This window comes from Mustela putorius, unplaced genomic scaffold, assembly GCF_011764305.1.
Source record: "Mustela putorius furo isolate JIRA1106 unplaced genomic scaffold, ASM1176430v1.1 tig00000083_pilon_pilon_pilon, whole genome shotgun sequence".
NCBI lineage: Eukaryota > Metazoa > Chordata > Mammalia > Carnivora > Mustelidae > Mustela > Mustela putorius.
In genome coordinates, this window is record NW_025421273.1 from 12070913 (window position 1) to 12094916 (window position 24004).

The 24004-nt window shown below is 59.7% G+C and overlaps 1 protein-coding gene across 5 annotated transcripts in view; it reads left to right on the plus strand.

Annotated features, from left to right (window-relative positions):
• Positions 1–2923: 2923 nt before the first annotated feature.
• SH3BP2 (SH3 domain binding protein 2) overlaps positions 2924–24004 on the plus strand; it is a 35585-nt gene continuing 14504 nt past the window's right edge. Inside the window, exons 1-3 of one of the 5 annotated variants that reach the window (XM_045074955.1) lie at positions 2924–3046; positions 4451–4517; positions 17803–17853. Coding sequence is in view for 1 of the 5 variants with exons in the window: in XM_004772259.3 (XP_004772316.1) it covers positions 20190–20272 (83 nt within the window). In the remaining 4 variants the exon portion in view is untranslated. Of the gene's footprint in view, positions 3047–4450; positions 4518–12950; positions 13234–17802; positions 17854–19998; positions 20273–24004 lie in introns of those variants that run through there. The other 4 variants (XM_004772262.2, XM_004772260.2, XM_004772261.3 and 1 more) reach the window with 4 other exon arrangements.

A 24004-nucleotide genomic window follows, 5' to 3' on the forward strand; every position in this document is an offset into this window, starting at 1 on the left:
GTGACACCAGATACTGTGAGGCAAGGACAGGGACAGGAGACTAGGTGAGAGAGAGTGGTATGGTGAGGGTTCTAGACAGGATTCTAGGCAGACAGGTAAGCACAGAGTTAGAGGACGAGAGGCAAGAAGAACAAGGCCATCGGAAATGATCCAGCTGATGGGGCCTCTCTGCCATCTGTCACCCGGGAATGTGGCCTCTGAAACCAGCCCCTGCCCCGACCAGCACTATTGTCATGCTCTGGCCAGAGGCACAGATGACAGGCTTTTCTCCACTCTGTTCCCAATCTATCCCTGGTCGGAGGTCACTCACAGTTGACACGAGGGCGTCTGTTCCTTTCTGCAATCTGCAAGAGTGGGGCTTTCCTTGTGTCACTCTGGGGTCGCCCGGGCCCAGCTGAAGGCTGGCACTTGGTCTGCAGAACCATCAGAAAGCTCATGGGTCTGGCCACGAGGCAGTGAGCCCCCCTGTCAGGAGCTCCAGCCCAGCTGGGCCTTGCACTGAGCCTCCTTCACAGGGAGCCCTGTTCCAAGAGCAGGGTGACTGGGTGGGGTGCTGATGGTGGCTGATCCAGCCCCTTCCAAAGCACTTCTGTGGGCTGGGAGGGGCAGAATTCCAGAATCTCTGGGGTTTAGGTGGAGAGCCAGACTTAACGGTGGGTCGGTGGAGCCCTAGATGAGGGGGGGGTGGTGAGGGGAGGCGCTGGGCAGGCAGGGAGACTCTCTATCAGCCCTGGGGGCTGAAGGGCTGGGCTGCCAGGCTCCTTGCTTATTCCTATCCTCTGTCGAACTTCTGCCAACCCTCCAGCAGATGGCCCCCACCCTCATTTCACAGATAGAGAAACTGAGGCCCTGCTGACTAATGGCTTTCCCTCCTCTGGCCACCCTTTCCCTAATTTGGCCCCTTCCTCTCCAGTGGTTCTGTCTTCATCCTGGTCTCCTCCTGGAGGACATGCGCCTCTCCCCCATGCCTGGGTTCAGGGCCTGGCTGCTTGGTTTTCTGGCCTCTCACACTCCCCCCCCCCCCCCCGCTCTCCTGGGTAACTTTGCTAATCCCGAATGTGTCTCATCAGTGGGCACATGAGCTGTTGCTGCGAGGTCTCCCCTTTCTGGGGCCTGGGACCCGTTGTCAGGCAGCTTTGTCTGGGACAGGAGGACAGTGATCTGCCTGAGCTCTGTCCAGCTAGAGCTGGGCACCCCCTTTGCCTGGCTATGTCTCCGTAAGGCCTCAGGGACCTCAGCCTCAGCATGACCTAAACCCAGGCCCTGGATGTCCCCATCCCTGCCTCGTTCAGAGCAGCCAGTCCAGCCATTTCCACCTGCTGGACTCTGGCCTCTCATGCCCAGCCCAAAATAGAGGGGCAGACCTTAGCCTCCCATCTGGGTAAGGCCCAGCCTCTGTGGGGCTGGCCTTCTGCTCTCCCTGATATGGTTTTGGAACATAGGTGAGGTTTGGTGGGGTGAGATCTGGAGCCCACGACCAAGAGAGAATTCTTGAGACGTCTTTGGTGCAAAATGGTGGTTTTATTAAAGCACAAGACAGGATTGATGGGCAGAAAGAGCTGCTGTCCCCGTGTCTTGAGGAGCACTGAAGGAGTTGGGGGAAGTAAGGAAAAGGGAAGTTTCAAGAGAACTTCCATTGGCTAAAGCAGACTGACCTATATACTTACAAGATACCCAAGGCTTTGCCCTCCTTGAGTTAAGGTTGTTTCCCCCTCTAGCAAGGAATTAACATTAAAATAGACAGGAGATCGCTGGAAGACTGTCACACCTGTCCCACCCAGGAATGGGGGTGGGGGAAGGTCGCAGGGGTCAGCTTCTGCATTGTCCTCAGCCAGCCTTCAGTTCCCGCATCATTTCCACCAGGTTCTTCCGGCCCCCAGGTAGATCCTGTCCTTCCTCTGCTCACAGCTTCCTAGGCTCTGGGGCCAGGATCCAGCCCCCATTCCTCACAGGGATGAACATTGCCTCCAGCTCCTCACACCCTAAGCCGTGGGCCCCTTTCCCAGAAGCCTCCACTCACCTACAAGCTTGCAGGCCTTGCTCCTTCTCCCTAGAGCATCTCCACTCTCTCCACAGCTCACCTTACCTACTAGGCCCTTATGGTTCCCGGGGTGGGGTAGGGGAGCTATTTCCTCTCTGAAAGGCCCTTCCCCTATGACACCTGCCAAGACCCCTTCCCCCACTAAGCCCTGCCCCTTAAACAGGATCATCTGGGTCTAAAACTGGACTGTAATACCCCCCTCCTTCTTCAGGTATGGGGAAGGGCCTTGTTGGTTGGGAGCTTCCCGGGAGGCAAAGTGAAAGGACCCTGTTTCCTGGGCCTCAGAGTGTTGCAGCCAGACCCCTGGGCCATGGGACTCCAGACCTGCTCAGAGGACTGTGTCTCAGTCTGGAAGCAGCTGAAGGGCGAGGTTCCTGGGGTTCAGTTCCCAGCAAGCCCTCCTCTGCCAGGAAAGGTTCAATCTGTGCCCCTGTCTCGCACCTCGCGATCAGAATCAGACACATGAGTCAGGGGTGGGATCAAGGGAAGGGAAGCGCCACCTCCTTCCTGCCGGATCAAGATCTCGGTGCTGGGGGAGGGCAGCGCCAGCTGCAGTAGGGCCACCGGTATAGCCGGAGGGTCGGGCCCAAGATCAGAAACGCTACTCATTCGTTCACTCGCTTCACTCGCCTGCATTTACTGAGCACCTACTGTGTGCTCTGCACGGACGGTGTGCCCACGCCCGAAGTGACCGCCTATCTTCTCCACCCCGGGAGCGGGATGGGGAAAGAAGGGGGGGGTCCTCGCACCGCAAGGTCCCAAGCCCCGCCCCGTCGCGACCTCCGGCGGCAGAGCAGCAGATGGGAGCTTGGCCCGGAGCCTGGGGAGGCAGGGCCAGGTTGGCGGGGCGGGGCGGGGCGGGGCGGGGCGGAGCCAGGCCGACGGGGCGGACTCGGGCGGCCGGAGCAGCCTGGCTGCCGGCCCCGCGGGCGGGAGCGCCTGGCGGCGGAGCCGGGAGCCGCCGCGGAGACGGAGGGCTCGCGGGCCAGGAGCAGAGCCTCGCGGGTAAGGCCCGGGCGGGGTGCGATGGCGTTTTCCGGACTGGCTGGGGTCCCCGGGGCCAGCGTCCTCGGTACCGCTGCCCGGGGAAGTGTGTGGGTTCGGGGCAGCGCTCGGTGTACCCCACAGGCCTAGGGGTGGAGGGCGGTTGCGTCGGGTCTGTCCCACGTCCTTCATGTCTTTCGGCCCCCACCCTCCACCCCCGCTTCCCTAGGCCCCTGGGGCTCGCGGGCTGAAAGCCTCCCACCTCGGTGCGACCCACAGGACGGGGTCTCTGAGGGCTCAGAGTGGGGAGGTTCCTCCCACCTCCTCCTGGTAATCCAAACTTTCCTTCCTTCAGCGCTCAACAAAGGTAGGAGGACAGCTACCTGCCTGTAGGAGCTGATTCACACTGAAGTGTGAGTGACTGATAGCCCCGCGGCCCTGGGGGAGTCTGCGAGTGTTATTTGGGGGAGCAGTGAGTGTCAGAGAGTCAGAGGGGAGGGCAGAGTGGATGGGAGAGTTTGGGATTGGGGACAGCCTCTGGCATGTGGGCTGGGTCCCTCCCAGCAGCCCAGCTCTTTCCTGCCGCCCTGGGCCTTGCTTCCCCTGGTGAGTGGTACTGACAGTGTGTTTCCTCTGAGAGTGCTGAGGGACAGAGTCCTGCTGCCATGTGTCAGCCTGGAGCTTGCCCTCTCTGCCACCCTCTGACCACGAGTGCCTCACCTCCTCTCTGCCTTCATTTGTTCATCTGCTGAGGCTGGTGATGTCTGTGCCTGTGGCCAGATGGCCACACTGAGGAAAATGTCCCTGAAGTGGCCCTGGCCCTGGCCTGGGCTCTCTGTGGGACCGTTCGGGTGCCTGAGGGCGTGACACACACGTGACCTTGCTCAGGAAGCGTGTAGCCAGTCCCTGGCACAGAGGGGGCTCTGGGGATGTTCCTTGCAGTGATGGCGATGATGATGAAATGGGGAGAACATTTTCTCAATGGTCAGAGGTCCAAGGGGACATGGCAAATCCTGGAGTGGGAGCAGGATTCCTGGTTCGTGTCCAGCTCAGCACTGACTCTGTGTGACCCTGGATCAGTCCCCTGTCCTCTCTGGACCAGGGTCTCCAAAAGCAGAGGAGGGGGGCTGGGATCCATCTCCTCCTGGAATCCCTTGCCACTGTGTCCTCTACCCAGGACACCCACGCAGGGGGCCCCTGGGAGCCGGGGCTCCTCGCCGGATGGGCCAGGGGGCCAGGATGGTGGCCCTGGGGGTGTAAAGACTGCCGAATTCCCCTTCCCTACTCCCACTTCCCTGGCTCTGGGTCCCATACTGGAGTACACCCAGGGCAGAGGGAGCAGGAGGAAGGGTGGAGAGATGGTCTAGGCCAGTCCTTGTCAGCTCTCTGGGAAGAGGAGTGATGATGGGGTCCTGGCCGTTTCAGGGAGCCCCTCAGGCCTGCAGAGTCAGGGAAGAGCCCACCAAGGAGGCTGGCCTGGGACAGACAGAAGGTGAGTGGGGATGCAAACCTGCTTTGGCTCTTCTTGCTCACATGGACAGAGGGAAGCAAGGTGCTGAGTTAGGCCTTGCTATGTGTCTGCTGATATGGATGCAGGCAGGCATGTGGCCCTACAGAGTGGGGGACTGAGGAAACAGAGAGGTGCTGTGGCCCAGCTTGGTCACAGAGGGGCTAGGTCCTGCGTTTGAAGTTGGCCGCCCCCACTCACCAGCTGTATGATCTTGGCTAGGACATCTCTCGCTGCTAAGTCTTGGTTTCCTTATCTGTAACCTGTGGTAGTGAGCCTCCACCCTTTGGGGGGGTGATGAATATCCAAAGGCCTGGTGACAGCTGGGCCACCTCCGCTAGGGAGTTGGGGGGATGCTGGCACAGAGTCCTGCGTCAAAGGGCCAGCTCCTAGTCCCCGCCCGCTAGGGTCTTGTGGCAAAGGCCTGAGTCTGTCCCGAGTGGTCAGGGTTGGGAACCGCTTGGGTACTCCTGGCTTCTGTTCTTAAAACTCTGTGGTGAGATGTCCAGGCTTGGGGACCTAAGTCAGTTCCAGGCACAGGTGGTCCTTAAATAACCCCAGGTAGTGGGGCCTGCCTGGGCAGCCTGGCTGGGCAGCCTGGCTGGGGGAGGTGGGCTGCGGGTGTCCTGGCAAAACAGGGTTTGCAGTCAGGAGGAAGGCTGCTTTCTTAGCCACGGTGACCGCCATGGAGGCAGGGACAGACTGCGCCAGAGGCCAGCAGTGAGGAGGGTGGCAGACCAGTTTAACCAGAGTGGCCTGGTGTGCGTCGGGTAAGGTGAGGACATGGGTGGGGCAATGCGGGCAGTGGGTGAAAGGGCAGAGGGGCCAGCGAGGCAGGGGGAGGGGCTCTCAGAATGCCCAAGTCCTCCCCCAGGGTTGGTGGCCTCTCTCCAGAAGGCCTCGCCAGTATCTCAATGGCCCTGCCCAGGCATTCACTGGCTGTAGGCCCCCTACATCCCAGGGGTGGTGGGGAAAACATTCTGGTCTCTATGTAACCTCGGGAGGGCATGCCTGGCTTTGCTGCCCCAACTCCTCCTCCGCACCCCCTGCAGGCCCATGTGTGGGAGGACAGACAGGGGGTTGCCAGACAGACGGATGGACTTGCTTCTCAGCCTCCTTCAGGAATCATCCTTCCTTCCTGATCCTCAGGTGGTGGGAGCCACTGGCTCGGGGTCACACTGAAGGCTTTGGCCTTGGGCGCCAGGCTCCACCAGCTTCCCCTGAACTCTAGGAGCCATACAAGTGCAAGGCCAGGCCCGACTGGCTCTCCTTGGGGAGGGCCCTCACTGTGCTTGAGGTGACAAAGGTCTCCCCCTTCCGTCTCCCCAGGCACCAGAGATTCTGAGGTTCCTGCCCTGAGGCCACCTGAATGGTCAGCCCATTCTGGAACCTGCTGGCGGGACTGGTGTTTCCTTTACTCCTGGTTCAGGGTCCAGTGCAGACTGACCCTTGGCCCACATGGGCTGGGCCTGCTCGGTTCCAGCACTCTTTGCTGGCTGGTCTCCTAGAACGATACAAGCTTACTTGGTTGCCGGGGGCGGTGTCCTGGGGTGGTCAGTGGGGCCTGGGGAGCTGGCATGGCACCCTTGTGGTATCCGCACCCCTGTCCCCTGCAGCCCCACGCCAATTCTGAGAAGTGCCCTCTGTTTCCTTGTGAATCAGATGTTTATTGTGCGCTTACTGAGCCCAGGGTGGGGATGGCCTGCTGCCAAGCAGGCCTGTTCCAGGCCACTGGGTGGGGTGTGGGTGCCTGCCTGCTGGAGCCTGCAGAGGGAGTGAGGTCCCGCCCCAGGGTCGGTAGAACTGATGCCTGACAGCCCCGGGCAGAGGTGTGTGTGCGGTGATGGTGTGAGCTCCCCTGGGTTGGGGGCTGAGCTGCCCGGCAGGCTTCTGGGAGGAGGAGGGTGCTTCTCAGGGCTGGCAGAGATCAGGAAGCAGAGGGGAGCCTCCTTTCCTGCACAGAAGCGGCCTCTGATTATCTCTAGGCTTTAGTTCCCTCCTTGTGAAACCAGTGCTAATGGCTGGCATCCTTGGGAAAAGCACAGGAGATGCTGGCCAGGAGCCCTCCCTATGGGGCCCCATGGAGGCTGTGCCCCCAGGCCCAGCGGCCAGTTGGATCCTGCAGCTCCATTTTGAGGATATCCTTCCTTCGGCCTTGGCTGAAACGATGTTGGAATCCAGCATCCCTGCTGGTAGGCTCAGAGGGCCATGTGTCCTTACACCTCACACTGCCCTTGGGGCCCCACCCACTGCCCTGAGCTCTGGGAAGAGCAAGTTAAGCCCCTAGCCCTCACGGTTAGCTGTTCCCAGCAAAGCAGGGAAAGGTCAGAGGGTGACCTTGGGGCCCCAAATGCCAGGATGAGGCCTTGCTTTGGCCCCACACACCACTTGGGGCTCTGACCAGGGGCCTGGGCCTTGGCCACCCTTTGCCAGCTCCTGCCTTTGGAGCAGAGCTGGATGCCTTTCAGAACGGACTGCCTCCCAGCCCTCTGCCAGGTGCTCTGGGTACCAGGCCAGGGCTCAGCGTGGGCCTCTGGAGTATACAGACCCACAGGTTGGAGGGCAAGACTCACAGGCAGACAGACGCCACAGGGAGCAGCTCAGCCCTTGGCCCGCTCATCCCTTGGCCCACTCTGCCCTTCCCCCACCCCCCGCCACGCAGTCTATTACCTCTCTGCTCCCACCATGCAGCTGTGAACTCTCGAAGGACAGGGCCACGTCTGAATGCCAGGGCCCACATAGACCTGGCCCAGAGGAGGGTGAGGGTGCACGTGGGCCCTCCCAGTGGGAAGTCCTACTTCGGAATATCCAGAAACTCCCAAAGGCCTGAAACACCACAGGCAGGTGGCACCCGGCAGGGCTGGGCCCTCTTTGAACTTGGCTTGTTAAGACCTGCCCACATTTAACTGTCTGCTCAGTGTCTGAGACAAATGCACTCCATCATCTTGGAAGTCCTCGGCCATTCAGCATGGCGGAGTCGCCGATCAGATAATCATGTTTGTTGTGCCACAGCCTTGCTGAAAGGTTCCCGTTATAATCCCGCAGCCCAGCTAGCCAGCCTGCCCCCGCTGTGGGGTCCCGATGCTCCTAGTGGCTCCAGCATAGGACAGATGGGAGACTGGGGTGGAGTGTCCTTGGGGCTCCACTGGAAATGTGGCTTGCCTTCCTAGAGGCATATGTTAGGGCCAAGATTGGAGCCAGCCTGGGCTCCCCAGACCTGTAGGCCATTGTGGGAACCTGGTCTTTGGGCCTAGGGAGCCAGTCCCCAAGATGGGGCCCGACAGGGTTGGATGGCTGTCCATAGGAGGGCGGTGAGGAAGGACCCGGAAGCCCAGAGCAGACAGGTGTGAGGAGGACAGCCATGTGTCAGAGCGGGAGGGAGGTGTGGCAGGAAACTCAGTGCCTACCTTGCCTCCTGAAGAACGTCCCTCCCTCACCCAGCTCCTTCCTCTCCTAGTTGGAGCCAGAAAGGGATGAGCAGTTGGTGCTGACTCCCTGGGTTTCCGGATGGCTGGGCAGACACAGCTCTGGAAGCCAGGCTCTGGCACGCAGGTCAGCGGTAAGCTAGGTGGACAGAGGGGCTGCGTCTCCTACCCCTCCGCCTAGGATGGGACATAGCTTCCTGCTGCCATCACAGTCAGGCCTAAATCCTCCAGGAATGCAGGGTGGCCGCTTGGTCCTGGGCAGGACGCTTGGTAGTGACGTGGCTGGGGGGCGCTTCAGGGCCCCCACCGGCGGTGTCAGACCACCAAGGCCTCCTGCTGAGGCGCCCAGCTCTTCTCAGAGCTGACAATGCTGGGCCCAGAGGCACAGGCTACAGCTGTCGGCACCCTGCCCGAAACCCTATCCCAGGACCTTATCTGTGTCGGGGGTCCACACAGCCCTCTTCCCCTTTGCCTCCTGTCTTCTCCCAAGTCCTGCTCAGGGAGGAAATGCTCCTCTGGGAGGCCTTACAGCAACACTGCTGCCTGGTGTGGGCCAGGGCTGGGGTCCCCAGTGCCGGCTCCTTGCCACACCGAGCTAAGGGGGGTCCTTCTGGCAGGGGTCTGTCTCTGGTCTGGTAATGGGGCACAGGGAGTCCCAGGCTGGGAGCAGGCCCCCGGTGCTGCCCACTGGGGCCTCAGCTCCAGGGGTCCACAATGGAGTGAGGAATGGAGTCTGCCATCTCTGAGACCTGACCCAGTCAGGGGTCCTGGGAACCTGGTCTCAGAAGCTTTGCCCCCCGGGGCAGGGACTCTCTGAGACCAGTCTTCCCATTTTCCTGAGACTATGACCAGAGGGTACAAAGTTGTGGTCATTGGGAGCTGTGCCCACCGCGGGCAGGAAGCTGCTAGAGAAGGAAGAGGGTTGAGAAAGAGATGCCCCTCCCATGCTGAGCTTCCCCACAGCTGGGCACTGTGGGGCCACTCTTTGGGGGCTGGGTCGTGGGAAGCCCAAGCCGTGGCCTCCGAGTTGAGCCGTGCACCCCTCAGAGACCTGCATGGAGCCCTCCTGAGTGCCTGGTCCCCTGGTCCTGGCCCTGCTAGTGGGCAACACCCACGATTGGCATGGGAGGTGCCATGGGGGGCATCCATGAGGTGGGAGAGCAGGAAGGGGACAGGAGGGGCCAGGCCAAGGGTCCCACACAGTATCACAGTATTGGTGTGCAAGCTCTAAAGGAGAGGCCTGGAGAAGGCAGAGGGAATGCAGAGGTCAGGCCCCGAGGCTTGGGAGGATTGAGAGCAAAGCTTGGTTTCTTTTTTTTTTTAAGATTTTATTTATTTATTTGTCAGAGAGAGAGAGAGAGCGCGCGCGTGAGCGAGAGAGCTAGCAATGGCAGACAGAGAGGCAGGCAGAGGCAGAGGGAGAAGCAGGCTCCCTGCCGAGCAAGTAGCCCAATGTGGGACTCGATCCCAGAATGCTGGGATCATGACCTGAGCTGAAGGCAGCTGCTTAACCCACTGAGCCACCCAGGCGTCCCAGGGCTTGGTTTCTATTTTCAAAGCTCACTGGAGTCTGGAGACCCTCCCACAGACCCCCAGCTCCCTGCAGCCATGGCTATGAGGAAGCTTGTGTGTCGGGGGGATTAGACCTGCAGGAGGGCTAGGTGTGTGGTGGGGATAGGGGTCCGCTGACCCCCTGCTGAGGGACCCCTGGGGCTGCGGGTGAGGCTGAGGGACCCCTAGGGCTGCGGGTGAAGCCTGGGGTAGCCCTGGGGCCTGGGGTACTGACCACACCCCACCCCCACCCCAGTCTTCTTTGCCAGCCTTTCTGGCCCACAGTGGTGTGAGCCCATGGCTGTCTCCCTAGGGAAAGGGAGGGTGTTCCTGTAGCACTCGGCCCCCCTGCTGTACCCCCTTCCCCCTCAGGGCAGGCTGCCCCAGCCTCGTGGCAGCTTTTCTGCCAGGAGGAGGCCTTGGGTGCTGGCACGCGACAGCCTGGTTCCTGCTCTGCTGACGAGTGGAAGCCTCCGTGCCTGAGTGCTAAAGCAGAGTGTCCGCTCTGTCCACCGCGAGGGGCAGGGCGAGGCACGCACTTGGCCTGTGGGGATCTGGTGAAGCTTTCCAAGGCTCTTGGACAGGAGGTAGGATGCGGAGGAGGCAGGCAGCCTGGGAGAGCTCTGGCTCTGGGCTCATACGGGTCTGGGTGCCTGGCTGGAGCCTTCCATGCCTCAGGAAGGACCTGGCCCTGGGCAGCAGCAGGGTGAGCTCCCACCTGAGACCCTCTTTTCTAGACCTGCTGGCTCTGAGAACCCCCAGCCTGACTGTGGGGCATCAGGGAGTGCTTTGGGGTGATCTGAGCTGGGACTGAAGACCAGGCAGGAGTTTGTCAGGTAGAGATGATAGAGGAAGTAAGGGAAGGCTGAGGTGTGCAGTGTGGTGGAGCACCAGCTGGGTAAGGACCTTGAACTTGACCCTGACTATAGTCACCTTTGAGAACCTGCCCTCTGCTGTGGCTGGGACATGGACTCAGAGCCAGAAGGGGGAATGGGAGGGTGTGCCTGGGGTACAGGATCTCACAGGACAACTGGCCTTGGAAAGGGGACAGTGTGGAGGACAGCAGGATGGCTGGGTGGAGATCCCCCCGATGGAGGCCTAGATCGCACTGGTCAGGGGAGACTGGGGACGGACCCCTTTTCCCACCAACCTGGGGCCCTCGCCAGAACTTTTTCCTCCCTGGGCCTCTGAACAATGGGGCAGTGTGAGGGCGCCTGGGAACAGTCCCGTTCCCTTGTGGGCCTGCGCTGAGGGGCGGACAGGAGCCAGCAGCCGTGAGTCATCTTATCCAGCGCCCGGGACCCGGGGTTCCCAAGGCAGAGGAGGAACATGCTGCTCTCAGTTCCTCTGCTGGGGGGTAGGGGGGTAGGGATGGGGCTGGCCTGATCCTCCTTCCCTCTTTTGCCCCTCTCTCTTTCCTCTTCCTGTGCCCTCTCTCCAGCTCCCTCCCTTCTGGGTCTGTCCCTGTCTCCCTGTCTCCCTGTCTCCCTGTCTCTGTTCAGGAGCCCAGGCCTGGGAGTGGCTGCAGCCTGTCTCCGCACCCCCAGCCCCCGGCCCTGTCCAGGACAGCCTGGGCTGGTGGGGGGCGGGGCTTGCCTGTCACCACGGTGCCCCCCTCTCTGTGGGCAACCCGAGGAGGTAGCTAGTGAGTGGGCAAGACCCCGCCCAGGTGGGACACCTCCTGAGGCCACTGAGTAAAATGTGACCAAAAGCAGAAGAAAGTGCAGTAAGATAAAGAACTCAGTCAAAACTAATCAATAGTGTCAAAGACAAAAGTGATCTGAAAACAGCTTAAAAACATTAGCATTCAGGATAAAAGGGTAACAGCAAGTGGATTAAAACAGAAGATCTCACTGGGAAAGGCTGCAAAGAGCAGGAGAAGGGAAGGGACTTTCCTGTGGACCCCGGGGCTGGGTTCTGGCCTGGGTTCTGGCCTGGGGCAGGGGGAGCGAGAGGCCAGAACCCCATTGGACAGATGGTGAACTGGGGTTCCTGGTGAAGGAGGGCTCCAGGGACCCACAGTGGTCAGATCCCCAGTCAGAGGATCCAGATTGGGGGCTACACCACCTGCCTCCCTGGGCTCTGGTGTTCTTTGCCCTGACCCAGGAACCCTGCCCCGTTGAAGGGTAAAGGGCTGAGGAGTGCCATGGTTTCCTCCTGTGTGGCAGGAAAGATACTAAAAGATGGGTAGTAGGACAGATGGCAGAGAAGCCGAGGCCGCTGACCGCTGCAGGGTCTCAGCTGTGTCCCTGGTGGCCTAGCCCTAGATGCCTTGGCAAGTGGCTGCCATTGTGGAGGGCTGGTGCAGCTGCCTTGGCCTGGGCCGGGCACACAGCAGGGGTCTGTAGGGTGTGCGCATCATGGCTGACCTCTGGCTCCTGTGAGGAACAGTGGGGCTAGATCTCTCTGGCCACCTCCTCTCCTTCCTTCCAACCCTAGCATAAGCTTCACAGCCTCCGTATCCCCAGTGTTCCCTTGTCATCTTGCCCTGGTGCTGAGATCTGGGCTAAGCTGAGACCCAGTGCTGGGCCTAGTGCCTATGTTGGGGTCCCTGTGAGCAGTCTTCTTTGGTCCTCAGGGTGCCATTAGCATCCAGTCCATTTGGGGAATGAGGAAGTGAGTCTTAAGGTGTGAAGTGACTTGTACCAAGTCCCCAGTGCAGATAAATGAAGACAGGACTGGAGCCTAGGCCTGAATAGGACCCTGGCCTGGATGGTCTCCCTGGGGGCACGTCTGAGATCTCATCCACACCCAGCTGAGCGGGTGGCCCTGATAAACAACTCTGCAATGAGCCTGCTTTTGTTCCTTCTGTGTGAAGGTGCATGCCTCCTCCTACCTCAACCCCAGGCCCTTTGCACAAGTTGCTTCCTGTCCGTGACACCCTCCATGTGATTTCCTTGCTTGCCTCCTTCATGTGGAAGATTGCTTCTGGGACTCGCGGGCTGATGTGTCACTGTGTCTGGGTGGAATGCTTGTCACAGGAACGTGAGTCACAAGTGGCTGCCTCCCTAACAGTTGGAAGCCCCGGATGGAGGGTGAGTCCAGCTTGGACCCTGGGGTGAAGGGTGCAGTGTTTACTGGCAGGGGTACCCTGACTGTTTCCCTCTGCCCCAGTACCAGAAGAACTTGGGGGCTGGGGTAATGCTATGTAGAGGAGGGACCAGACCCTGTGACTGCCACCCAGCCCAGCCCAGCCCAGTGATGGACAACAATGGCAATCCTCTGGATCTTCCTGCTGTGTTTTCTTAGCTCTCCAGTGGGGTTCCTTCATGGCTCTGTAGGAGACCCTCTTTCTTTTTTTCTTTTTTTTTTTTTTTAAATATATATTTTATTTATTTATTTGACAGACAGAGATCCCAAGGAGGCAGAGAGGCAGGCAGAGAGAGGAGGAAGCAGGCTTCCCGCTGAGCAGAGAGCCCGATGTGGGGCTCGATCCCAGGACCCTGGGACCATGACCTGAGCCGAAGGCAGAGGCTTTAACCCACTGAGCCACCCAGGCGCCCCGGAGACCCTCTTTCTAATGGAGATACTATTCCCGGAATACCTAACTGCCTTCATTGGAACCTCTGCTGGAGTGTGGACCTGTCTGTCCACACAGCCCTAGCACGGAGTGCCTGGCCTCAGCCCTGCTTGCACTTCTTAGCCCGGCAGCTCTCGGGACAGCCCCGTTCCCCGTGGAGACTCTGAGGCCTCGGGCTCTTCTTTTTACCAGACCTCGTTCTGAGGTGAGCTCCAGACCCCTTCCCCTGTGGGAACTAGCAGTGGTGAGCAGGGCTGAGGGTGGGAGCTTGTGGCTGAGTGTCTCCTGGCTGAGCTCCCCTGGGCCTTGGACGTGAGTTGAAAACAAGCAGACTCGGAGCCCTCAAGGACAGGTCCCACAAGGACCTGCACCCCACATCTGTCCCAGCCCGTGTCCTGCAGCCTGCCCAGAGCCCCGATACCGCCTAGAGCCCCAGCTCTCTTCCAGTTGCCCTCTAGGCTGGTACATTTTCTGCTCGGTGGGACCCACTGTCCTTCCTGAGAGGAGGCTCTGGGGCTCCTGGTCCTCTGTCCCCTTAGGGCTAGCCTGGGCAGGAAGTGCCAGGCTGTGTGGTGTGGGTGCCACGGGCAGCACCAGCTGGGTGGCCACAATGAGTCTGGCTTAGCCTCTACTTCATCACGAGGGAGAGCAGGGCAGTGTTTACCCTTGAGCAGCTGGGGACCGAGTAGGCCTGGAGCTGATGCATCGGTGCTGGGTGGACATTCCAGGCCCTTGTCCTGGCCCCTTGACTTGGTCTTCTGTAACAAGAGGAGACTACAGGAAGGAAAGCATCCCAGCCTTAATGACCCCCTGCCTTGGCTTCAGCAATTGGGGTGTCTGTCCCCACAGGATGTGCGTGTGGGAGAGGTGTCCCCAGGAGACTCCGTTCCTAAGGAGGCCAGCCTGGGGCTGGGAGCAGGAGCCAGGCCCTGTCTGGCTAGGGAGGCAGGCTAGCTTCCAGCACCAGAACCATCTTCTGGAGCCTTCTCCGCCCCGCAGCAGGACTTCTTACTTAGTGTAGAGAGTCAGTGTGGCATGACCTGAGCACCGTGGCCCAGGAAGGCCAGAGGTGGAGCACGCTAGCTTTGGGGAAGTCTTACTCTCTGTTGGTTCCTCATCTGGCCAGAAGTTAGCTTGTGTCTGACCTCAGAGGAGATGATCTCTCTGTTTCCGTGTCTCCTGACAAAGGTGCTCTGCAGGTCTCCTGGCTGACCACATCCCCTTGACCCCTGGGAGGGCAGCGGTGGCACTGGGCAGCCTTACCTGCCTCAGCATGGCCCAGCGGGTTCTCAGGGTGTGAGGGGGCATGGTCTGACCTCATGTCTGCCTTGTCAGGGATGGGCACCAGGTTGGGAGAAGTCCCTCTGGGAGGGGTCCAGGCCCTGTTTGGTGGGCGCCAAAACCCCCATACTGGGCATCTGTCATGTAGCCAGAGGACCCCCGGCGTGCTTGAGACAAGACGAAGGGTTTAATTCAGCAGATGAGCGCTTGAACTAGGTGCCATGAAGACTCAGGGGCCCGTAGCCAGTCAGGGTGGGTTTTCAGGCGTTCATACAGAGAGACCACCTCCCCCGCCCTCCTACCCGCCCCACCTGCTTTGTGCCAGACACCTCACAAGAGATGAACACAGGGAGGGGCTGTCCTTGCCAGCTGCTGGAGAGAGAGATGAAGGGAGGGGCAGTCTCTCCTGGGCGCTGGGCAGGGGTCCCAGTGTAGCTGGAGGCCTGAGAGAGAGAGAGAAAGAGTGTGTGTGTGTGTGTGTGTGTGTGTGTGTGTGTGTGTGTGTTTGTGTGCTCCCACCACTACAGGAGTGCAGCTGGGAATGGGGCCGGAGGTGGGCAAGGAGTCTGGAGTGCTCAAGGATCCAGACCCGTTGGGGTGGGGTGGGGAGGTGTCACCCAGCTCTGAGGAGGATGGCTGGACAGAATGCTCCCCTTTCCAGCATGACCATGCTGACGGAGTTGCCAGCAAAAGGCCAGTGACCAGAGGCCCCTGGAGTGTCCCTCCTCACCAGCCATGCCAGATGGTCCTTGGGACAACACTGCACCAGAGCCATGAGCCCCACTCCTCAGAGGAGGAAGCGGAGGCTCAAAGTGGGCCACAAGTTTCAGAGTCCCTAGGGACACCTGTATGGTCTCTGCGATGCTCTCCGGCCTCCCCGGGGTTGCCGGGCAGCCCAGGATCCCCTGGTGTGGGCAGGACTGAGGGCCTGTCTCGGGGGTAGCACTTCTGGGACAAGGCTGATGAGAGGCAGGCAGCCTCTGCGGGCAGCAGGCTGGGAACTTGGCGGGAGCAGGGGGGGTAGCGGAGAGATGGGGCCCACACATCAGTGCTCTGGAGAATTTTTTCTCAAGTGATTAAAAGGTGCAAACTTGTCTATGTTTTGATGAACTGAAGTGTGAATCCTGACCCGCCTCTGCAGGCTCTCAGTCGAGGCAGGAGTGTGGCTTTGGCCAGAGACAACGCCAATTAGCACTTCCCCCAGACCCAGCCTGCCCCTCACTGTGCCCACCATGCCTGCTGCCCAGCTTGGGAATGTTGGCAGGAGGCAGAGGGTCTTCTGTGGGGACACAGCTTGGGCGCCAAGCGTCCCAGAGCAGAAATCCCAGCCCTGCCCCTAGCTTGGCCCAGAAACCCAGCGCCCATGTGGGCAGCTGGGCACGGGGCCTCTTTCTGTCCTTCCCTTCATTTCCTTTGCCCTTGGACACACGAGTGGCTGGGCTGCTTCCTGCCTCTACCTTGGGTAGCCCTGAGAAACTCCTGGGACCTTCTAGACCTGAGCACACCACTGTCTTTCTGGGGACACTGGCAGGCTCCGATTGGTGACTTGCTCTGCATTCCACAGTCGTCGGTCTTGAACACCGGCTGCTTGCCAGCCAGTGGTCATCTCCCCAAGAAGAGGTCCTGGGCATAGGTGGGCCTCGGCTGTAGCCTACCCTGGACATTGGTTCTTGTCGAGGGTCCAGTTAGCTCTGGGTCACAGTTCTTCGCTGTAGCTCTGAGGGACTGTCTAGGCATGTGCTAGTTAGACCATGTCAGGGCGATGGCCCTGTGAGTAGACGTGACTTTGAACCTATTGGTCCATCCATCTGTTTTTTGGGCCTGCTGTGGGCCAGGCACCAACCTGGCTCTTGGGATGTGGTGGGAGCCAGGCTGATGGGGAGGGCTGGGGACATCCGTGGGAGGGCATAAGGCTATGCCACTGACCTGGAGGTTTCAAAGGGTGTGCTGTTCTAGGTGGTTCTGTTTTCAAAGGATGAGGGAGCATTAGTCTGCGAGTGGAAGAGATTGCACATACTGGGAATGGGGCATGAAGGTACAAAGGCCAGGGGCAGGAAGCAGGGCTGGACCCCAAGTACTTGGACTTGTGCCAAGGAAGGGCTGGGCCAGGGTGTGGGCCAGAAGCTGAGGCAGGAGTGGACTTAGCAAATCTCATGGGTGGGAGCTGGAGGTGGCATCCAATCCTGTGCTTGGGAAGGGTGGGGGTGTTGGGGGGAGTCCGGCCTGGAGGAGGGCAACCAGCTGGATGCCCAAGACGAGGTGGGGGGCAGGGGTGGGGGGGACTCTTCCCAGACTGGGTCTCTCCCTGCAGGACACACCTAGGACTTGAGATGAAGTTGGTCCTGAGAAAGGACTTTTGGGTGGGGGGCTGATGTGTAATAGTTTCCTAGGGCTGCCCTAACAAAGTCCCATACCTGGGAGCTTTAAACGACAGACATTTACTCTCCCAGAGTCCTGGAGCCCCAAAGTCTCAGATCCAGGTGTCACCAGGACCAGGCTCTGGAAGAGGGCCCTTCCTTCCTTGCCGTTTCCATCTCCTGGTAGCTGCAGACGTCTGCATCTGCATCTGCGGCGTCTCTGGCTTATGCCCCCCTCGCCTCAGTCTGCCCGTTGGGCTTTATATGATCTTCTCTGTCTGCTCTTCTCAGAAGGACACGTGCCGTTGGATTGAGGGCACTTCTGGCTAATCCTGGATGAGATCCTTAATGACATACACAAAGGTCCCTTTTCCAAATAAGGCCACATTCATAGTTTCTGGAGGCTAAGACTTTGACACAGCTCTTTGGTGACCCCCATTTAGCCTATTACACCAGGTGACCCCAGCAGGGCCCTGCCCTCCACACCGCCCACTCCCTCCACCTGGTACATCATCGTGGCTTCCTTCTCTGGAAGGCAGCTTTCAGCCCCAGGTATGGAGAGAAGGGACAGGCCAGAAAGAGGAGTGGGTGTGTGGTTGGGGGTCCTAGGCCTGGCTCTGGGCAGACCCAGGCCCTGCAGGGGGAGCTGATACGAAGCATCTTATTTGATATCTTGAGGTTTTTCCCAGTATGGTCACCAGCCACCGTTCCTTGAGCCCAGCAGGCCCTCCTTGACACCTTCAGTGCCTGAACTGTCCCTGCAGGTGGCAGGCGGGCCCCGGGGCGGGCACGGGGGCCCAGGGTGCCTACAGGAGAGCCGGGGCTAGGGTTCCTGGGGACGTGGTCCCATTCCTCGCACCTCCACTGTCTGCGGTCAGCCTGGCCGGTGCCATCCTCCCAAACAGCCATGTCCTCGTGAGCAGCGCGGGTCTGGCCCCGTCCTCCTGAACAGTCATGTCCTCGTGAGCAGTGGGGATGCAGAGAGGACCAGCCTCGTGGCTGTGAGCACAGCGCTGAGGCCTACTCCATGCCCAGCTGCAGAGGTGCTGTGGTGTTGGACGTTGGTCTTGCCCCTGAGCAGACTGAGGACCCCAGGAAGCCAGACTGAAAGCTCTCCCTCTCTCTTCCTTTTTCAGGCTGACCCTTGGCCCCTGCCTGGCCCTGCTGGCTGGCTCTCACCCACCGTGGTAAGTCCTAAGTCTGGGGAAGTGGAGGGGTCCCCAAGACAGCACTTTGAGGGGCTTGCCCTTGGGAGGGGAGGAGCTGCGATTTAGGGAGGGCGGGGTAGAAGACAGAGCCATCTGATGTGGGGACCCCAGCCCTGCCCCAGCCCCACTCGTGTTGCTGCTTGGATGCTGGTGTGGGATCAGTTCCATGGCTGTTTCTACACCCTGTAAAAGGTCATGGTGCTGCCATTAGTGGAGAGCGCTCTGTTTTCAGGAATAGAGATGATAGCGTGATTTGCTGCAAGGTCAAGTGCTGCCTCAGGAGGTAGGAGGGCAGGTGGGGAAACTGAGGCCCAGGGAAAAGGTGGAGTAGCCCAGAACTCTGACCTCGGGCTCCCATAGGGACACTAAGGCTGGAGAAGAGGCCAACATGGATCTGACCCCCATGGGGACGCCAGTTGCTGCCTTGACCTTAGGCCTTCTCATCCATCTCTCTTCCTGTCCAGTGAGGGCCAGTACATCCCAGGGAGAGCTGGTTGGCTCCTGGTTCTTGTCCTGGCCAGTTCTCACCCCCACGCCTGTCACCCAGCCTCCCTGGGCCTCAGCCACCTTGTTGCCCACCCTGGATGTTGCTCTGAGCCCTTGTCCTGTTTTTGACTTCCTCCCCCCAGTCAGTCCCTCCCAGCAAACTTCACCTCCTCTGTCAGACCTGCCTGCCCCTGAGGTCATCCCCTAATCTACCTGCTGGGCCTGCCACCACCCCTCCAACCCATAGCCCTTAGAGGCCCCCACTCCAGCCCAGAACTGCCATCCTGCCTTGTCTTGGCTGGATCATGACCCAGGGGCTTCTCACCTGCTACTTTATCTCAGCCCTCAGCACCCATTGCACAGACGGAGAAATAGGCTCAGAGGGGCTAAGTAGGTTGAGGCCAAACGGCCAGCACAGGATAGAGGTAGCTGAGTGTCCAATGTGTCTTGCTCTGAGGTCCTCTCTCCTCCCTGGGCAGACTGCAAAGGGGAACAAGGGGAAGAGGCCCACCTCTAAGCCTCTGTCTGTCATGGCCACCAGTGGGCACTGAGGCTGACTCAGGCTTGGGGAGGCTAGGGTGGCCGTGCCCAGCCACAAAGTCTAAGTTCCCTACCCTCCAAGAGATAGCAGGCAGTCTGTGACCCCAAACTGGACCCTGGGGGCATGACAGGCTTGGCAGGGATCTGGATCTGTGGACAGAGTGGGAGTGGAGGCCCCCCAGCCTGGGAGCTGCCCTCCACCAGAGCCCCGGTGACAACTATGCAGGGGATGGCCAGGTGCCAACATGGTCGATCGTGCAGGGCATACCCCAGGATACTAACTGGATGAGACAGTTAGCGACTCCCTGGGGACCCCATGGTCTGGCCTCTCTAACCCTCAGATCCTGCTGTGGGTTTCGTCGCAGAGTGCCCCTTCCTTTGGCCTCCTGTCCTTTGTGGGATCCCAGCTTGGGAGAGGAGAGGCAGGGGATGTGGGGGCTCAGCACCAAACAGCCCGGCCTTGCCCCCGCCGCTCCCTTTCTTGGCTGTGGGTCTGGGCAGGGGAGGAAGGCCGCCTTGGTGAGGCAGCATTGGCCTGGGACAGGCCCAAGTGGGACCTGGGGTAGGTCCTGACACTGGCGGAGCCACAGAGAGGGATGTGAGCCACTAGAGGCATGTGAGTTCAGCTCTGCACAGAGGCTGTGCCAGGCAGGAGAGTGGAATTGGCCTGTGGAAGAGTAAGGAGGGAGGGTGAAGGGAGATGCCTGCGCCTACGCTGGGAACCTAGTTCCTCAGTCCGATGTTGGTGTCAAAGGGCAGAGAGGTGGGGGTAGTGAGCTCCCTGCATGGGATGTGAGCACCGGCTTCTTGGTGGGGGGCAGGGTTTCTGGGGCCAAGGAGACAGAGTCTGGCTGTGAAGGGGCTTTGCGGTTTTGCTGGAGAGAAGCCAAGGTGGCCATGGGAGTGTGTATGCTGGAGGACCAGCAGGGAGCTTCCTCCCAGGGCACCCTGGGACCTGGGGCACTGGGTCTCTGACCCCATATGGGATGGGAGAAGGGTCGGCTAAACCCCATCAGGCCAAGGTGCAGCCCTGAGTCTCAGCTGGGCCTCTGGACCTTAGAGGGTAGAAGGCAGGAAGTGCTGGCTAGCCGGGGCTGTCGGGAGGACCCGGCAACAGGAAGTGTTGCATGGGGAGGAAGCCCGGGCAGCCGCAGGCCCCAGAGGTAGCGGGCGGCCGTCAGCAGGAGGGAGCTGTGGACCCCGGCAGTGCTCAGGGACATGTCGGGGCATCAGGCCTCCCCTGCCTGGGGGAGGCAGGCTGCCAATCTGCCCTGTGACCCCTGAGTCCCATGGCCTCCTGGGGCCTCAGGACACCTGCCCCTAGCCTATCCACGGACAGGAGCAGAGCCATGTGCCGGCTCACTGCCTTCAGGTTAGTGGGGCAACCCATGGACTGGGGGCTTGGGAGGTGGCCCTGGCCCCGTGTTTCCAGAACGGCATGGGAGGCTGAGCTCTGGACTCCAGAGCTGACAGGCTCTGAGGAGAGCCCTGATTGCTGGGTGGGGCACAGTGGGAGCCCCACTGCACCCTACCATGGGCTGCTCAGCCTGCAACTGGCAGGGAGCTGGGGGCCCAGGTTGGGGTACGCCTTCCCATTGTATATGCTGGCGGACTGGCCTAGCCTTTGGGTCCTGTGTGTGTGCCCGGTGGGGGGGTGGTGTGTGAGTGTGTATGTGTGCGCATATGCTTGGGGTTCTGGCAGGGAGATGAAGGGCTGGGGGGGCTCTCCTCATGAGCCCCGGTTCATGCCCCTTCCCTCCGTCATGGCTGGTCACCGGCTTCCGGCCTCTGTAGGAGGTTTTGGTTTTGATTCTCTTATGGAGAAAGATTCTGGGAAGACGAAGGCAGGGAACTGAGAGGGGAGAATGGATGGGCTATGTGTGTGGTGCTGTGAGCCCACCAGCCCCTAGGGCCTGCCGGATGCCAGGCTGGGGGAGTGCCTGTCCCTGGCAAGCCCACCCCCACCTCCCAGTGTTTACTGACTGTGTAGCTTTGGGTGAGTTACTCAGTCTTGCAGGCCCTCGATGTCTTCATCAGTGGTGTGGGGGTGATGCTGACGCACACAGCAGGGGGTGTTGGGATGATGACATGGGCTGATCCGTGAGAAGCACCTAGACTGGCCTACAGTGAGTGCCCGGTGCACTTCTACCAGCCCTGCTGTTCTAGTCTATAAAGTAGGACTAAAGCACCGGGCCTGTGGGACTTAAGGACCTATCAGGTGGGACTTGGCCCCGGCCCATGCAGGGCTGGGTGGCGGCAGTGATGTTTCTGACCTGTGCTGGGGCTGCCAGCCCAGGGCCGGGGGGGCACCCAACAAGGGTCTCATTAGCCTCTGGAGGCCAGGTGTGTGCGTCTGCTTACGAGGGAGTGAATGAGTGTGTACCAGTGGGAGTCCAGAGATATGTATTTGAGTACATAGTGTGCTTGAGTGTGTGTGTGTATGAGTGTATGTCTAAGAACAAGTGTGCGTGAGCACGTGTCCAAGTGTGTGTATATGTGCCTCTGTGTGTGTACATGTGTGTATATGTCTCTGTGTGTGTATAGGTCTGTGTGAGTGTGTATGTGTGTGCATATGTGTCTGCTTGTATGTGTGTCTGTGTATTTGTGTGTGTACAGGTCTGTGTGAGTGTGTATGTGTGTGCATATGTGTCTGCTTGTATGTGTGTCTGTGTATTTGTGTGTGTACAGGTCTGTGTTTGAGTGTGTACATGTGCGTGCATGTGTTTCTGAGTGGGTACATATGCACGTATTGGTCTGCGTGTGAGTGTGTGGGTGTGCGTGTGGCTGCGTGCATTCGGGGACTCCCAGCCCCACTGTGCCCTGCAGTTCGGGGCCGGTCCGGTCACCACTGACAGGAACCCTGACTGTGGTCACACAAAGCGCCAGCTCCCTCACCACAGCCAGGGCTGTGTCTGTAGGTGTGAAGGAGGAGAGCCATGGGAGCTTGGGCTCCAGGTCCCCTGCTCAGCTCTCGTGCACAGGCTCATATCCGTGCACACTCATGCACACGCTAGTGCGCACACTATACCCTGCATGTGGGCCATGTGGATCCCATGCACAGCCCGTCTGAGCACACTGCCTGCAACTCTGACAGGGTGTGGAGCCTCAGGGTGCATGCGAGCCGGGTGGGGGGTGACCACATGCTTTGGGGTTTACAGCCACATGGGGGGGGTTGTGATCCACCAAGCGGCAATTGGTGGAACTCGACGAGGGCTGTCTCTGTGGGCCAGTGCAGTGTCACCCACCTGCTCGCCCCCCCTCCCTGCGCCTCAGGCCTCCGGGCACCTGGACTAACCTCAGCTTGAAGAGAAGGTCCCAGGTGAGCGAAGAGCAGAGACCAGAGAGTGCCCGAGGGTCTGCCATCCCTAGTACACATCCTGCTCACAAAGACCGCGTGCTGCCCCACGGAGCCCAGCAGCCACCACCGTGTCGGCCAGCCACCTTACCGCTGACATTCGTGTCATCGGAGCTGCAGGGAACAGAGCGCCACTCCCAGCCGCCAGCTCACTGGGCGGCCTCGGTCTCCTCCATAGAGACAGATGTCCTGAGGGGTGTTGGGCCGCTGTGAGGACAGGGCTCTCTGTGTCCACTATAAAGGAGAGGAAGCAGAGGCTCCCTGGACAGGCCTGGTGGGATTTGAACACAGGCCTGGAGCACTCAAATGACAGGTCCCACCTGGGGGGGCTCAGCAGACACTCCCCCTCCCCCGGAAGCACACTAAGGGGCTTCCACTGCTGTGTCTGTTCCTGCAGAAGAAGGGACTGACGCTTCCTGCTGATGAGCACAGGGGATGAGTGAGTGGACTTTGACCATCAGGGTGCTGGGTGACACCACGAGCCTAGAGGGAGATGGCCAGGGAGACCAGGCTGGCCAGGAGTGTGGGTGTTTCTTGGGGACTCCCCTCAATTTTCCCAGGCACCAGTGGAGCTGGAGTCTTTGAGCTGGACTGAAAGTCCCTAAAAGCTGTGTGGTCACTTTGGCCAACATGGCCCGTCATCACCCCTACCCTCAGCCACCATTTCCTTCCCATTTCTGTTCCAGCCCGGCCTGGCACTCAGCTCTTGGTCAGGTGCCAGACCAGCTCATGCACTGGTGCAGGGCAGAGCTGGGTGGGGCGGGAGGCTTTAGGGACATCGGGATGGGTTTTCCCTCAGGTGGTCTGTCCTCTGGAGAGGAGCTAAGCATATTGGCATCTGTCCCTGAAACGAGGACATTCCTAGGGGAGGTGAAGCTGAGCACAGCCTAATTCTGTCACCACCCACCCTCCCCATCCAAGGTCCGGCTGGCCACCCAAGAGCCCTCATCCTGCCCACAGAGAGACTGCGGTCAGGCAAGAGTGAGGCTCTCACGGGCCTATACTTGCCTGGCCCCTGAGCCAAGCCAGAGTGGGGCTCTAAATTCCCATAGCTCCTCCCCTCCAATTTCTCCCAGGTGCAGTGTGAGGAGGAGTGGGTTCCATCCATTCACACTGCAGCTTCCCCCGCCCCAACAGACACACCAGGTCTCCTTACAGATTGGGGAGGATACAGTATGGGGGGAGAGGGCTATATTTTGGCTTTCTGTGCCTTCCCGGCAAGTGCAGTCCCTACCAACCACTAGAGTCAACATTCTGTGCCTCCTTTGGGGTTCCCTGGGTGCCCCTCTGTGCTGGGCCTGAGCTGGTGAGGATGGGGGACAGTGACAAGCTAGTGTGGTCAGTGTTACCTGGGGGGAAGGCTGTGTTAGCCCCATGGAGGGACATAGGAACCCCTAGAGGTCAGGGAAAACCACCTGAAAGAGGGGACACTTGAGCTAACTCTCATTTTATTTTTGGATTATTCGCTGCTAGTATTGTAGAAGTATGAGTGGTTTTTGTGTATTGATCTTCCTGCTAGCCTGTTTATTAGTTCTAATCACTTTTTGGTGGGTTCCCTGGTATTTTTTCTATATGTAATCATCTAAGTTGTGAGTAGTGTTACTTCTTCATTTCCAACCTGGAGACATTTTATTTCTTTTTCTTGCTCAATTACCTTGGCCAACAGCTCTGGTACAAGTTGGATAGAAGCAGCAACAGCAGAGTTTTCCTTGTCTGTGCTCTTAGAGGAAAGATTTCAGTTTTTAACCA